Source organism: Diceros bicornis, chromosome 8 (genome assembly GCF_020826845.1).
Source record: "Diceros bicornis minor isolate mBicDic1 chromosome 8, mDicBic1.mat.cur, whole genome shotgun sequence".
NCBI classification, from domain to species: Eukaryota; Metazoa; Chordata; class Mammalia; order Perissodactyla; family Rhinocerotidae; genus Diceros; species Diceros bicornis.
In genome coordinates this window covers 63,686,824-63,701,425 of record NC_080747.1, presented here as the reverse complement: position 1 = coordinate 63,701,425, position 14,602 = coordinate 63,686,824, and the positions used below count along the sequence as shown (strand labels likewise).

At 40.8% G+C, this 14,602-nt stretch overlaps 1 protein-coding gene across 8 annotated transcripts in view; it reads right to left on the bottom strand.

Annotated features, from left to right (window-relative positions):
* The window catches only part of FRAS1 (Fraser extracellular matrix complex subunit 1), a 420,704-nt gene that overhangs the window by 79,686 nt on the left and 326,416 nt on the right, over positions 1-14,602 (bottom strand). For 7 of the 8 annotated variants that reach the window (XM_058547329.1, XM_058547330.1, XM_058547334.1 and 4 more), the window contains 6 exons: positions 10,275-10,423; positions 9,911-10,073; positions 8,193-8,328; positions 4,485-4,675; positions 3,322-3,475; positions 1,844-2,107 (listed from right to left, as the gene is read on the bottom strand). In XM_058547329.1, coding sequence (XP_058403312.1) covers positions 1,844-2,107; positions 3,322-3,475; positions 4,485-4,675; positions 8,193-8,328; positions 9,911-10,073; positions 10,275-10,423 — 1,057 coding nt within the window. The remainder of the gene's footprint in view (positions 1-1,843; positions 2,108-3,321; positions 3,476-4,484; positions 4,676-8,192; positions 8,329-9,910; positions 10,074-10,274; positions 10,424-14,602) is intronic. The other variant, XM_058547331.1, reaches the window with a different exon arrangement.

The following is a 14,602-nucleotide window of genomic DNA, read 5'->3' as shown; positions in this document are numbered from 1 at the left end:
TGGCGCCGTCCATATAAAGTGGAGGAAGATGGGCACAGATGTTAGCCCAGAGCCAGTATTCCTCAGCAAAAACAGGAGGATTGGTATGGATGTTAGCTCAGGGCTGATTTTCCTCGCAAAAAAATAAAAATAAATGAAACAGTCCCAACTTCCTAATTTGCTAATCATCCCTTGGGTTTTGATCTAAGCCCTTTTCCTCTTCTGATCCACTTTCACTCTCTCCCTATGCTCGCTGGACTCTCATGACCTATGGTTAGTACCTAGACCTATGTAATACCTCCTAGTTCTGTGATGTCAATAACTCCTAGATCTATGATGAAACCTGCTTGGATCTAATTTATTTACTGCCTTGAGTATCACCAAATCATAAAAAACAGCTTCACATAAACTCACAAATGTATCTGGTTGCCATCTTAGACCGAGTAGTCAAAATCAGTGTTCCTCAAAACAGAGGATATGGTGAGGGTTACAGAGCAGGGAGACCTGAGTGCTGGGCCCTGTAAGGCTGCACAGGTGTTGGGATGGAGGCAAGGCACTGGCTACTAGCAACATCTCTTCTCAGGGCCTTGTCCTTTGCTTTCCTATCCAGCCATTTTCTCATACTAAAAACAGTAAATTCTGGTAAAGCAGATCTTAGCCATTCATGTGTAATACATCTTGGTGTTTGGAGTGGTAATCCACCATGGCACCTAAGTATCCCTGCATGTTCTTGCTGGGTAATGCCAACAATGCAAGGCCCCCTGACTACTCCTTCCCCAGGCCATTCTCAGTGAGCAACCTTGAGGGATGAGGTGATCTCTTCCTCTGGGACAAACACCAGGCTTGCTTATTGCTTACTATAACATGCAGTGTTCCCCAAGCTCAGTGTTCTTCTTCTGTAATGCATCCCACCACATGTGAAGGCATCCATCTGGGCCTTCTCATCACCCCCATGAGACTTGGAGGGCAGAGGGAACCAATGCAAACTTGCTGATGGCAATGCTGCATGCTGTGCTGTGAGTAACAGAGTACTTTGTCTCTGACCGAGGAATCTCGTGTCTTCTATCAGCATCCATGAAACAGTAACAGGCTGACTTATTAGCTTATAAATAGGGTAAAGTTAAATCACAGACCTAACACTTGGGACTTTTGTGAATTTCCAAATTTTCAAATACTATTATACCATATTTTTTTCACTACAAAATACATGTGATACTAAAAATAGACAAAAAGAACCCCAGTGGGATGTAGATGCTTTTTGGGCAAAAGGGCCTAATTAAGTAACTCCCTACTGCAAACTGACTCCAAGACTGACACTTGTCACAGGTCCTTCAGTTGCTTACACATGGGCAAAACTGTGAGTCCCAGACCCTAGAATACCATATCTAATGATTCTCAATTATCTCTTTTTGTGTGTAATCTCTTTTAGTGCATAAGGGCTTCTCAAAGGCCTTCCATGCCTTTTTAAAAAAATAAGCATCTTGAAAATCCTGCTAGATTTCTTTTGTTCTTTGTTTCTGAGGGGTTGGTTGGGCAGTGGCAATGCTCTAAGAAACCTGGGCCTATAAGTAGTTGGATAAATTAAGATTTTTGAGGACCCTGGAAATACTATAAACTCTTCTCAATCTTTTCTCAAATTCACAGACAGAGGCTTCTGGCCCAAAGAATTTCAGAGATTCACGTTGTTACTCACAACTCTTAGTGTCCCTAAAACAACATTTCTCCTCAGCTCCAGTCTCCTAGGGTTCTGAACATCTAGTTTAAGACCCTCCCACAGAGCCAATGTGGAAAGAAGTACTGCACACCGACAAAGAAGAAATAAGGACAGAAGAACCATAGCTACTCTCTTCCATTCCCGTGGTACCTGCTGAGAGCTGTAGGCCTCGGTTTATAGCCATGTGGGGGGCGTCACCTGTAGGCAGCTCTATGTATATCTCCATCCTCCCTGTGACTGTGTGGAAGCCATCAGTGAGGGAGAACCGGAACTCATCCACCGCCACACCAGGACCACCAGGCATGTACCCGACCAACCCAGCCAGGACATCTTGGTAGGTGAAGGAGGAGCCCTGGGCTAAAACCCTTCCATTCTTCAGAGGCTCAGAAGCAGTTTGCCTCTGGAGTAGATGGCCTGAGGAAGGAAGCAAAGAAAAACAAAGAAACAATGGTAGAATATATATGGCACCAAAACATTGTCTGATTTTGTCATCTAGTATGAGCCTGGGTAGAATACCAAGCGCCTCAGAGGCTCTTGGTGACACACACACATAAATGTCCAACAGCTTATTTTACACATAAACACAGGGGGCTGCCCTGGGGCCTCATCTACAAATAAAGACGATAAAGTCCCACTTGTCCTAGTTAAAAATCTCTTAAGGAGAAACAGATGGATGTGGTATTATAGCAGCTTAGAAATCAAATCTCCCTTCATGAATTCACACTCACTTCATTATCTAAACCTTATTTTTCCCTTCTGCAAAGTGAAAATAGCACTCTTCATTTGCTGCCTTCCTCCTAGGGAATCTGGGATGGGAGATGGGAATAAGTTTTAAATTGCTTTTAAATTTAGAAAGACACTAAGCATCTTTGGATTGAGGCATATTTTTCTGTTTTCAAGGGTCATGTGTATCGCAACGGGACAGTTACAGTGCTTCATTAAAGAAACTGAAAGTGAATGAAGGCAAGCTAAAACGCAATGATCAAAAGCCTCTTCTATTAACCCTCCATCAACAGCAGCAACTTTATCTTTAGAAGAGCAATGGGCATTACAATGGACAAGACGCCACTTGGGAGATGAAAGTTCCCAGAGATTTAGCTAATACCAGAGGGATGACACTTAGAAAAGAAGTAGGCAGAAGATTCCCATGGTGGTTTTTATGTCTGGTTCAATCAGGAAAAGTGCTTTCTTTGCAAAAGGAGCAAGCTCATAAAGATGTCTAGCATGCCTCTAAGCTGAAGTGAACACCTTTTGCAATTAATAACAAGGCTGTAACGTTGTTCTTTGCATGAGATGGCCCAGGGTTATCAAGCAACGATGCCTACTCCTGAGAAGAGGATGTCCAGATTCTGAAACCTATTTTGCCTGAGGTTACATAAGAAAGCAAGAAAACAGCTGAAATTGAATTTCAGAGACACCAATTACCTAGGATTCAGGCTTTTAGAGCAACTGGTGTCTACTGTGACCTCAAAGAATATTAGCTAGCTGAGAATCTGATTATACTTTGATGCAAAGAATGGACTATATACAGGCGAAGCAGAGGCATAATCAACTGAAATCGATGTGTTTATTCAAATAAGCCATCCGGCACCTCAATGAGGAAGCTTTCCATAGCAGTTGTGTCCTACCGTGGTCAGGCTTTTTTGTCAGTACAAAAATCAGCTCATTATCTGGAGTGTCCAGGTCTCTCAGGCTCAAAGAAGCATTGCTTATCACCACTCCTGAGCTGAGCTGCACTCTGAGGGGCTGCAAGGTCATCTTGGGAGGCTCATCGTTCTTCCTCTGATTAAAGCACAAAATATTAGCTCTCACAGCGATATTGGTTTAAGAGAAAGAAAATGTACATTATTCAGAGAAAGTAACATTGTCACAACTTTCACTATCAAAATAGCATTTAATGTGACACCGTCTTTAATTCCCCATAAACATGATTAGTTTGAAGGAGAGCAAGTCACACAAACACAATGTCCCTTTGAAGAGAGTCTGATGGACATTCTACAGAAATCTTTTCCGACGTCTTCCATAGGTTCAATGATCATATCTCCCAGACCAAAAATATGGACATGTGGTAGACAAGCACAAGTATATTCTGGGGATAAAGGGGCACAGTATTTGAAATTTGAACTGTTTTAGAAAACCCTATGCATATCATGGTACCTATAAAAGGACACCATCAAGCATTGGTTTTCAAAGCTGTCTCCTGCCCCTGTGCCAGCTTCCCTCCACCACTGTCCCTTAAGGGTGCTGAGGGTACTGCATATTTTATCTTCCCAAGGCAGAGGGTATTCCATTTTGAGTTTTATCTTTTATCTCCCTCTCTCCGTGGGGTGGTAGAGCAAGCCTAGGTAGTTGCTCAAATGAGAATAAATATAGCATCAAGGAACACATTTACTTAGTGTTATAATTGAATGAATAAATGCATTAAAAATATAAGAAAAGGCAAGTATGCACACAGAACCACACACAATAATTTCAGGGAAGAATAGGCATATGTTAGTTTTCATCTAAATATGAGACTGGCAAGGTTTCTCTGTCTGACCCTCACAAACTGTTTTCACACAGAACAAATAGATTTTACCCTGAAATGGAAATTCACATTTTCAAGTCAGACCATCCCCAAATGCCAGCCTTAATTCTATAAGTTCCCTAAAGGTCAGGGTTATATTTTTAAATTGACCTCTAAAATGGAAAGTCAACTCCCATCTTGTTTGCTTTTGAGGTCATATAAAGCTATCTAATGGTGGCATATTGTGGTCAAAGGCCCAACTTTTCCAACTTCCAAAGTCTTTACCTCAATGGTGATGTTGATGCTGTGGATTTCTGAACGACTGTTTCCATTGCTTACATAGAAACTAAAAATATCATGGGTTGGCTCAACACTTTCATGAACACTCTGAAAGTAGTAAATGTAATTTTCCAGGACATCTTGAATAGGGAATGACGCCTCTAGGTCACTGGTCATTCCAGGGCCAAAACGGTCACCTGCATCAACATCAAGAGAGAACTTTTACCTTGATCCATCAATTCCTCCTTACTAGGCTGACCTAGAAAACACGACAGCATTATAAACAAAAGATGAAAATATGCTTCAGGGTAAAGGTAGGAGCATGGAAAAACGCAGACCAGGAATTAAAAGACATGGAGTTGGATCCCAGTTTCCCCACTGACTATTTCTCATCTTTAAATGGATATACCTGCCCTGCTCTTTCCATGAGGAATCTAACAAGGTAATATGCACAAAAGCTCTCACAATGCTATTATTTTATATAGCATAGAATCAGTGGCTGTTTTGTTAGATATCTTTGATAATATAAGACCCGGGGCAAGTAAAGACACAATAGCAGAGGTTCTACCTTAAGCTTCAGCCAATTTCAAAACCACCCTACCTGGCACATCCTGCAAGAGGAATGCTCTTTATCTGCATAGGAAAATGTTAACTGTATAACTTTTTATCTAAGAAACATCCTCTTAAGCATATTTTCATGCGACTTCTCAGTTCCTTAAGGAAACCTCTGCATAAGTCAGAGCTCAGCCCTTGGGATGGTACACCAGGGCTACTGAGATGCTCAGGGACCACCCAGAGCTCCTGTGCCATTCAGGTACTGAGATGCTCAAGTACATCCAGAGCTCCACAGAAAGTGCTGGCTCCGGTTAACTCTTCTTCTACTCCCAACCCCAAACACGGGAAAAGGCCAAGGGGCAGAGTGAGCAATGTCTAAGTGATGGATGACTTGTCTCTTACTTGGTTCCAGTCTGAGTCTCTCTAATTGATTGATTTTAAATTGTTACCACAATTTTCTTCTAAAGAAAGGAGAAAAAAGAAACCCCTGTGTCTTCAAACCTTCCCCGGATATATATAAACAAAGAAAAGTGCAGACAGAAGATCTGAAAGCAACAAGGCTTCCTCTTTTTCTCTTCCATGGCCCTTTGTAAAGATCAGACGGTAAATTAAAGGGCCATTGACTTCCTGAATTGTAGACAGTGTCATTTTTTTGTTGAACTCCCAACAGAAAGATTAGGAATGAAAAAATTTTATTTATAATTTGTTTGAAATAAGAACTCAAGACAAATATTTTTTATTCAATGACATTTTCTTAAATTTTACCCTCATATTTTATTCTTCTTGACACCAGAAGCATAGAGGGGTCTAAGTGACCAGTGACCCAATAACCCCCAGAACACACAGCTGAGGGTTTCCAGAAGGAACTGCTAAGCTTCCTTCAAATTTTTATTTTCTCTTTCCATTGATCACTATAAATATGAGAAATGTGGCTTTTTTATTTGGGTCAAAAATAGCCTAAGTAAATGATGTCTAAAAATATACTCAAATAGAATAATGCCTTATTTTCTGTCACAGGAAAACAAGCTATTCAACAAGTGAATCTGTCACTGAGGCTTTATGCACCAAATCTTTCCAATTTTTAAAACTGCACCTCCTGTTTTTTCACGCAAATCATTCTTATTAATGTGCTTCCTTGCCTTCTTACACAGAATATACTATGTGCAAATTAAATAGTTCTGGATGCATGTAGGCTATCATTATGAACATCGATTACTCCATTGTGCTGGAACACAGTGATGCTCTAGAGGTGATCCAGGTGGGTCCTGTCCTGTTTGTGCTGGCACTAAATGAATGTAGATTCCACATTGTTAGATTTTAGTCCTAATAATATAATTATTCTGGTTCTTCCCATCTTGCTAGTGAGAAGTTAAAGCTGCTTCTTCTAATGAGTTTGTAAAAAGACGTTCTTCTGATCAGCTGGATTCTGAATCTAGGTAGCTACTCTCATGTAAATAAAACAGACTCAGTTCTAAACACCCCAGGAGCAAAGGGTGGGGTCCTAAAATGATGTGCCTTGGAACAGTTATTTGCTCCTTTGAATGTCTTTTCCTTACTTCCAGGTTAGTACTAATGTAGAGCAGCGGTTCTCCAAGTGTGGTCCTTGGACCAGCAGCAATAACATCGCCTGTGAGCCGGTGAGAAATCAACCACACCAACCTCCTCCAAGAGGAATTCTGGAGTTTCTGCCCAGGAAACTGTGTCTTCACATGCCCTCCAGGTGAGTCTTATATGCACATTAGAGCTTGAGAGCCACTCCTTAGAGAGGCTGAGGCTTGCCAGAAATTTGACTTCTGGACCAGTGAAATACTCCTCTGCATGCATTCCAGGTTGACGTAAAACCGTGTTAGGAGGGCTTAATAAGAAACCACCTGGAGAGAAGAGAAGGCCAGGGCAACCATCCTTTCATGATTTCCGACCTTGGCTCATGCTCTTCCCTCTATGAGAAATGCCATTTTCCCTCTGCCCACAGGAACTCCCACTAACTCTTCAAGTTCCAATTCAAATGTCACTTCCTCAGACTTTCCTAACTTCCCAGGAAAAAGTAAGTGTTTTGTCCTACGTATTCTCTCAGCACTTTGCTCCTTTCCCTGCCCTAGCATTTCATTTATTATAACCTATCAGTTTCACAACTGTCTCCCACTCGGATAGAGGCTGTGTCTTATTTATCTTTACATCCATTGTATCCAGCCCAAACATTTGTGGAAATAAATCTAACTCAGCAAAAAACAAATCTAAGTGCACACCCTGAAAGGTAAGATGGGGAAAAGACCCAAGGTTTTCTATAGGAAAACATGAGCACTGCTAAATGAGTTTCCGGTAACCAGGCTCAACTCCCAGGCACCACGCTGGCCACAGACACCTTCAGTCAACGGCCTCTCTGCTGGAGCTGCTAGCTGCACGCCAATTAGAGCCAAGTGCTGGCACTCAGGCATCTCATTGCAGAGGCAGCAGCACAGTAACCTGCCAGGAGCTGTCTCAACTGCCAGTCACTGTGGTCTCAGGGGGCCTGTGCCTGGTGCACGCCTTCTCGTCTCTCCTTCTCTGTTATAATCATCAAGGGCAGTGGGTCCACGGCAGATGGTGGATGGGGGAGGGATAGTGAGGACAGGGTCACAGATACACAACCACACATTTCAATTGATGTCATATCCTTAAAAGGAGCTGAGACATAAGCTATGGTTTGGCTAAACTATAGCTACCTCACAATAAAAGGACGGTCATTTTATTTCCTTGAAACTCAATTCCGAATGCAGTCCACAAGCCCATCCACCCCCATTGCCGGCACTCCAAATCCTCTTACGCTGCTCTATTTTTTTCCATAGCACTGTTTTACCTCCTAACATCTTACACAATTTTCTCATTTATTAGGTTTCTTGTCTGTCTCCCCCAACAGGATCTAAGGTGCCATGAAGATAAGGGTTTCTGTCTGCTTTGTTTACTGCTATATCCCGAGTGCTTAAAAAAGTGTCTGGCACACAGAAAATGCTCAGGAAATTTTTGTTGAGTGAATGGAACCTTCCTTCCTTCCATTTCTTCGGAATGGTTCCATTCCTCTCTAGTTATCCATCCCCAGGTTTAATTGAAGGCAGTTACCCCCCTCCACTCTCCCTTCTTTCCAGGTCCAGAATAATTCTACAGCAAAGCTACTGTTGGTACCTGTTCCTGTGTTCTCAATGCAGCCGTATTTGGGCAGAGCACTTAGTTTAATGACAGCATCTCCCTGGAGGTTGTCATGATCATCAGCAGCAAAGAAATGGTGAAATGAGAGTGGGGCTCTCCCCCCCTCGTCAACCTAAGAAAGAAAAGATGGTAGAGAGTCCTTGGGCGGTTGCACAAAACTGCAATAAAAAGAACTGAATTGAAAAGTGCTGCCTGGGGTGACCTTCCAGCACCAATTCCACTTCTCTGAGGAGGCAGATCCTCTACAGAGGAGATGAGGAATGTGCATGTGGCTGAAGCCAGGCAGTCTTTCAGCACCTCTCAAAGCTACACTCAGACATGATGACTTCCGTGTCTCCCTTCAAAGTTGTGCTGCCTTCAATGATGGATCTGGTTATAAAGCAGCGCTGGCCCATTCTAATCACCCACCTCGGCACAGTTGTATGACAGGATGGCTGCCTTCCTTCCATATCAACATTCAAAAGCCTGCAGCTAGAGAATGATCCATCCAGTCCTCCCTCAGACACTGAGGGCAGCGCTGTCCTTTAGGTGTTCCCACCCAAATGAAAGTCCTGTTTATTCTATGTTTATAGGTGTGCAGGAAGAAAGGGCTCACAATACCTGAAAGCTAGTGTTTATCTTAATGTCAAGGAGGAAAATACATCAGTATATGTAAAAGTAGTTGCTTGAACTAACTTTTTCCTTTGGGGCTGTATTTTACACGCTAACTCTGCCACCTGAGCGTGGTGTTTTTTTGGATATGGCCAAGCCGTCTCACTCAGAGCAACTCTTGGCTAAATGTAGGAAGATCTACAAGTTACGCAGTGGAAGGTCATCCTGACTCTGGGAATGGGGAAGGTCTAAGTGGCTTCCCCAAGGTGTGGAAATGGGAAAATGGGTGGAATATCAGAACATTTAGAAACAACTCAGTTGCATGAATTTTCAGTTGCTCAACAAAACCAGAAAACTCCTGAGTTTTTGGCACTATGGTGTGTATATCGAGCAGGACGAGGAAAGTGAATTAACCCTTATGGAATCCCTACCATGTGCCGGTATCGTGCTGGGGTTTTAAATGCTATTTTATTAATCATCAGAGCAATCCTCTATGTAACAGGAATAGCAATATTTTAAAGATGAGGAAAGCAAGGCTAAGATTACATAATTGGTCGAAGATCACTCAACTAGTAGGTAACATAACCGGCACTTGAACTCAGGTCTGGGTAACTTCATGATCAGGATACATTACATAGTCCCTACCCCCCACCCCAAGGAACTGTCAATATTGTTTACAGTGGTAAGTATTGACTTGATCTGAGGAGTGACTTGGAGACACTCTCCATATCCCCGTGTTAGAGTTGTTGTAAACAGATTGTAAACTCTTCAAAGATATATTCCATTTCCAATTTTAGACCCACTACTATACACATCTAGCATAGTATAAAAAATACAATACACATTTATCATTTATGTCTAGCACATAAATATTTGTTGACTAAGGTAATAATGTGGATATAATGATTTGCTCTTCAGCATATAATTATTTTCATACTTTTTGAAAAACTCATGATTGAAAACCATGCATATTTTGATACTATTGCCTAGACACTTTGGGGAAGAACTTGGCAACCAATTTAGGTAGAAATCCCGTATTTACATCGTCACAGATCTCCAGCTGTCTATAGCACTCCCTGTTTATTGATCTGAGAACTGTTTACCGTGATAAGGTCAGCAAAAGCTAAGACTGGAGGAGGATTCTCGACAGGAGTGATCTTGATGGTAAATATCTGATTGTGCAGACGGTTGTGGTCCATATCAGAGACAGAGAAATGGAAGCTATCAGTAACCAGAGGACCACTGGTCTCAAACACAGCCGAGTACCTATAGAGGCCAAGAGAAGAATCAAATAAATGAGCTACACAAGCCAAGTATACCTGACAAGCCAGGTAAGATCACTGCATCTTTGTTTAAAAGTGGGGCCAGAAGCAGTATAATCTTTCAAGGGAGCTACTGGTTAGTTGCTTAAATATTTTAATACACTTTAAAAAAAATTCTGTCAAGTCATACAAAGTGGTTATATACCTAATTTTCTTGTTGTTGATGTCTTCCATCGTGAAATTGGAAACCTCTGAGAGTTCTTCCACCTCAGGTCCTGAGGTTTTTAAGAGAGCACCATACATGGGCAGAGAACTTAACTGAATCCAGATCTCTGGGTCGGGGGAAGAATCATCCTAATCAGGCAAATACGAGGCAAGGCATGAATACACATTTGCAGGAAAAAATACTTCCAGTAGTTAAAGATCATGGGTGCTTCCTTCTCTGCTAATTGGAAAAGTCTCTTTCCCTCTGTGATAAAGCAATACCATTTCAAACTGCATGAAAATCCCAGTATTTATTCCTCCTCAAAAGCTTCTTTGATAATGTCTTCTTTCAAGAGTGGCTCAAGATAAGAGTGGGAAACGCACTTTAAGTGCGGCATAAAGGGCCGGCCCCGTGGCTTAGCGGTTAAGTGCGCACGCTCCGCTACTGGCGGCCCCAGTTTGGATCCCAGGCCCGCACCAATGCACCGCTTCTCTGGCCATGCTGAGGCCGCGCCCCACATACAGCAACTAGAAGGATGTCCAACTATGACACACAACTATCTACCGGGGCTTTGGGGGGCAAAAAAAAAAAAGGAGGAAGATTGGCAATAGATGTTAGCTCAGAGCCGGTCTTCCTCAGCAAAAGGAGGAGGATTAGCATGGAGTTAGCTCAGGGCTGATCTTCCTCACGAAAAAAAAAAAAAAGTACGGGGCATAAAACAAAGAGATGTCCTATCGTTACTCCAGGGCACAAGGTTTTGTTTTTATTACAAGCATCCAGTGAAGAACAAAACATGGTCAGAGATATAAGTCATCTTTCTATACACACAATTGTAGGCTTCTTCTGGAGTTTCTAAGGATGGTTTGCTTTTTAGAAACAGGTAAAATTCCCTTATATACCACAATGATAAAGAAAATTCTGTGAAACAGAAAGAATGGAAATTATTTGGCTTAACCAATGGCTCACTTTAAGTAATATTCAACTGAAAATTTTTCTTTTCTTTTCTTTTCTTTTTTTTTGCTGAGGAAGATTCGCCCTGAGCTAAACATCTGCTGCCAATGCTCCTCCTTTTTTGCTTGAGGAAGATTAGCCCTAATCTAAGATCTGTGCCAATCTTCCTCTATTTTTTTATATGTGGGTCGCTGCCACAGCATGGCTGACAAGTGGTGTAGGTCCATGCCCAGGATCTGAACCCACAAACCTGGCCCGCCAAAGTGGAGCATGCCGAACTTAACCACTATGCCACGGGGCTGGCCCCTGATAAAATTTTAGTTTAACAGAAGAATTTAGCGAATCTTACAGATTTCATTACATCAGGAGTGAACCTATGGATGCTCAACCCCCAAGATGCCCAGTCTTAACAATAACCATTTTCCTTTCCTTCCGCATCGTTTATTGAGAAATAAAATTGGCTTTCTATGTTTCCGAGTGGATGATAATTGAATGTCTTAATGAACAATTTCCTCTTTCTTCAAGGATATTTTTGGAAATATCTAGGAGGTAGGTAACATCTTTTTGGCAAGTTTCCCTGAGTCATTCATCTTTTAGAGCAGTTGGCTGTGAACACGGGGGTCCTTTACACTTTACCACAGCAACAATGAAAATAAATATCGCATGGCCAAGTGTACTTTCAGATGCAAATTTTCATGGCTCTGTTGTACAGTTACTTGAGGTACAGGATCAGGAATGTGAGGGGATACCTGGTGATCTGGGCCAGCAGGTTTTAGTCAGTTCTCAATTCTATCCCCAGGGGCCTTTCAAGTTGGTAGTTCAGAGCCTCAATGCAAGATCACAGAATTTTCCTTATTTCCTCACATCACTTGACACTAGCAAGGAAGTAAACTCAAATTCATCAAAGCTGCAAAACTTCAGAAATTTCCCCTAAATTTATAATTTAAAAGTTTCTCTGTTTTTTCACATGAGTTATCAAATACAATATGCAGGCTTTCAAAAGACTACTTCCTAATATTACTATGAGTACCCTCTGAGAGAGAATTTTAAAAAGACAGCTGAGAGTTCTAAGGTATTGTCTTCTGAGATGGTAATAAACTACAAGGACAGAAAACTTGGCTCTTGATTAAAATGAATAGCTTTGAAATTCCACATTGGCAAATTTGGCAAAGAAAAACTTATTTCACATCAGGCATATTTATCATAATGTTTCAAATCTTAAATAACTGCTCAGTTTGAAAAAGTGTGAAATCAGTTATATATATATATTTTTTGAAAATGCTATCATAAGTTAAAGAAAATTACTATTTTGGGATATCCAAGATATTGTGGGTGTAAAAAATTCATAAGAATATGGACATTGTTGTCATGTAATTTTCCTACTCAAAGAACTTCTTACTTTTGTATTAATTCAGTTTTTCATTTTCTTTTTATTATTTATACATCTGTTGACCCACCATTCAACACAAGGATTAGAACTATGACAATTAATATTTACCTGTGTGCTCCTCCTTTATCCTGCCTTGGGCCTGTCATCACCCTGGATTTTTCTTGATATAGTTTGATATATTACTACAAAGTATTTTTAGTTGTTTTTTTTTAAATTATGAAAAGGCAGTTAGACTTTCCTCTTGTGGGATTTATTTTTCTTTTTACTCAATAGTGTACTGCTAAGATCCATCAATATTGTTTTGTGTAGCTACAGTCCATCTGTTTTGAGTGTTCTTTCATATTCCATAGAATAAGTATACCACAAGTTATCTGTTATCCTGTTGATGGGCACGTGGCTGGCTTCAATATATTTGCTATTACAAAGAGCATTGCTATGAACATTCTTGTGTGTATCCTTTGGTGTATATATGAAATCTTCTCCTGGATAGGAATCTAGGAATGGAACCATTAGGGTATATGAACATTCCATCCTCAGAAGACAATGACAAATTCTTTCCCAAGGTGGTTGTCTAGTTTACACTTCCATCAGCAAAGAACCTCCTGTAGAATAATTTCCTCTTCAACATTTGGTGTTTTCAGACCTTTTAATTTCTGTCAATTGAATTGGTATAAGATGGTATATAGTCTTTTTTTGTGTGTGTGAGGAAGATCAGCCCTGAGCTAACATCCACTCCAATCCTCCTTCTGCTGAGGAAGACCGGCCCTGAGCTAACCTCTATTGCCAATCCTCCTCCTTTTTTTCCCTTTTTCTCCCCAAAGCCCCAGTGGATAGTTGTATGTCATAGTTGCACATCCTTCTAGTTGCTGTATGTGGGACGCCGCCTCAACATGGCCGGACAAGCGGTGCGTCGGTGCACACCAGGGATCCGAACCCGGGCCGCCAGTAGCGGAGCACGCGCACTTAACCGCTAAGCCAAGGGGCCAGCCCCAAAATGGTATATAGTCTTAATTTGCTTTCCCCAAAGACTGAAAAGGTGAATATCTCTTCTTATATTTATTGGCCCTCTGGGTTCCTCTTCTGAAATTCCTGTTAATGTCTCCTGTTCATTTTTCCACTGGATTATCTTTTCCTTCTTGATCTGCAGATGTTCTTTATATTTTCTTTGTTATTTTTGGTTATACGTGTTGCAAATATCTCTTTCTAATTTCTAACTTGTCTGTTTTCTGTATTTATGATGTGTTTTGGGGAACATAAGTTTAATTTTAATATAGTCTAATTTACTAATACTTTCTTTATAGTTAGTACTTTGTTTCTAGTTTAAGAAATTCTTCCCTTTCCCAATATCAAAAAAAATTCACCTATATCCTACAAAGAATTGTAAGATTTTACTTATGACATTCAAGTGCTTCATTTGCCTATAGTTAATATCTGTGCAGGGTGTGAGGTAGTGGTACAAGTTTTCTTTTTTTCCATATAAATAATCATTTTGCACAGATTTATGTTTTAACTAGTTCCCCCTGTTTCCACTGATCTGGTTTGTTATATCTGTTTTATATTACAGTCCCATGTGTGGGTCTGTTTCTGGACTTTCTAGTATATTCCTGTGCTACACTGCTTCTATAGTGCAGGTTTATAATAAATCCTGATATCTGATAGAACAAAGTCCCTGCCCTCCTATCATTCTTTTTCAGAATTTTGGCCCTTTGTTCTTCCTTATGTATTGCAGAATCAGCTTATCAAGATCCATGAGAAGTCCATTGGGTTTTTGATCGGAACTCATTTGAATGGAAAGATCAATTTGTGGGAGAATTGATATCTTTTTGATATTAAATCTTCCCATTCATGAATATGGCATTATCTCATCATTTATTTAGTGCTTTTTAAAATGTGTCAATGAAGTGTTATAATTTTCCCTGCAGAAGTACTGCCTGGTTTTTGTTAGATTTAGTCCAACAGACATGATTTTTGTAATGCTATTATAACT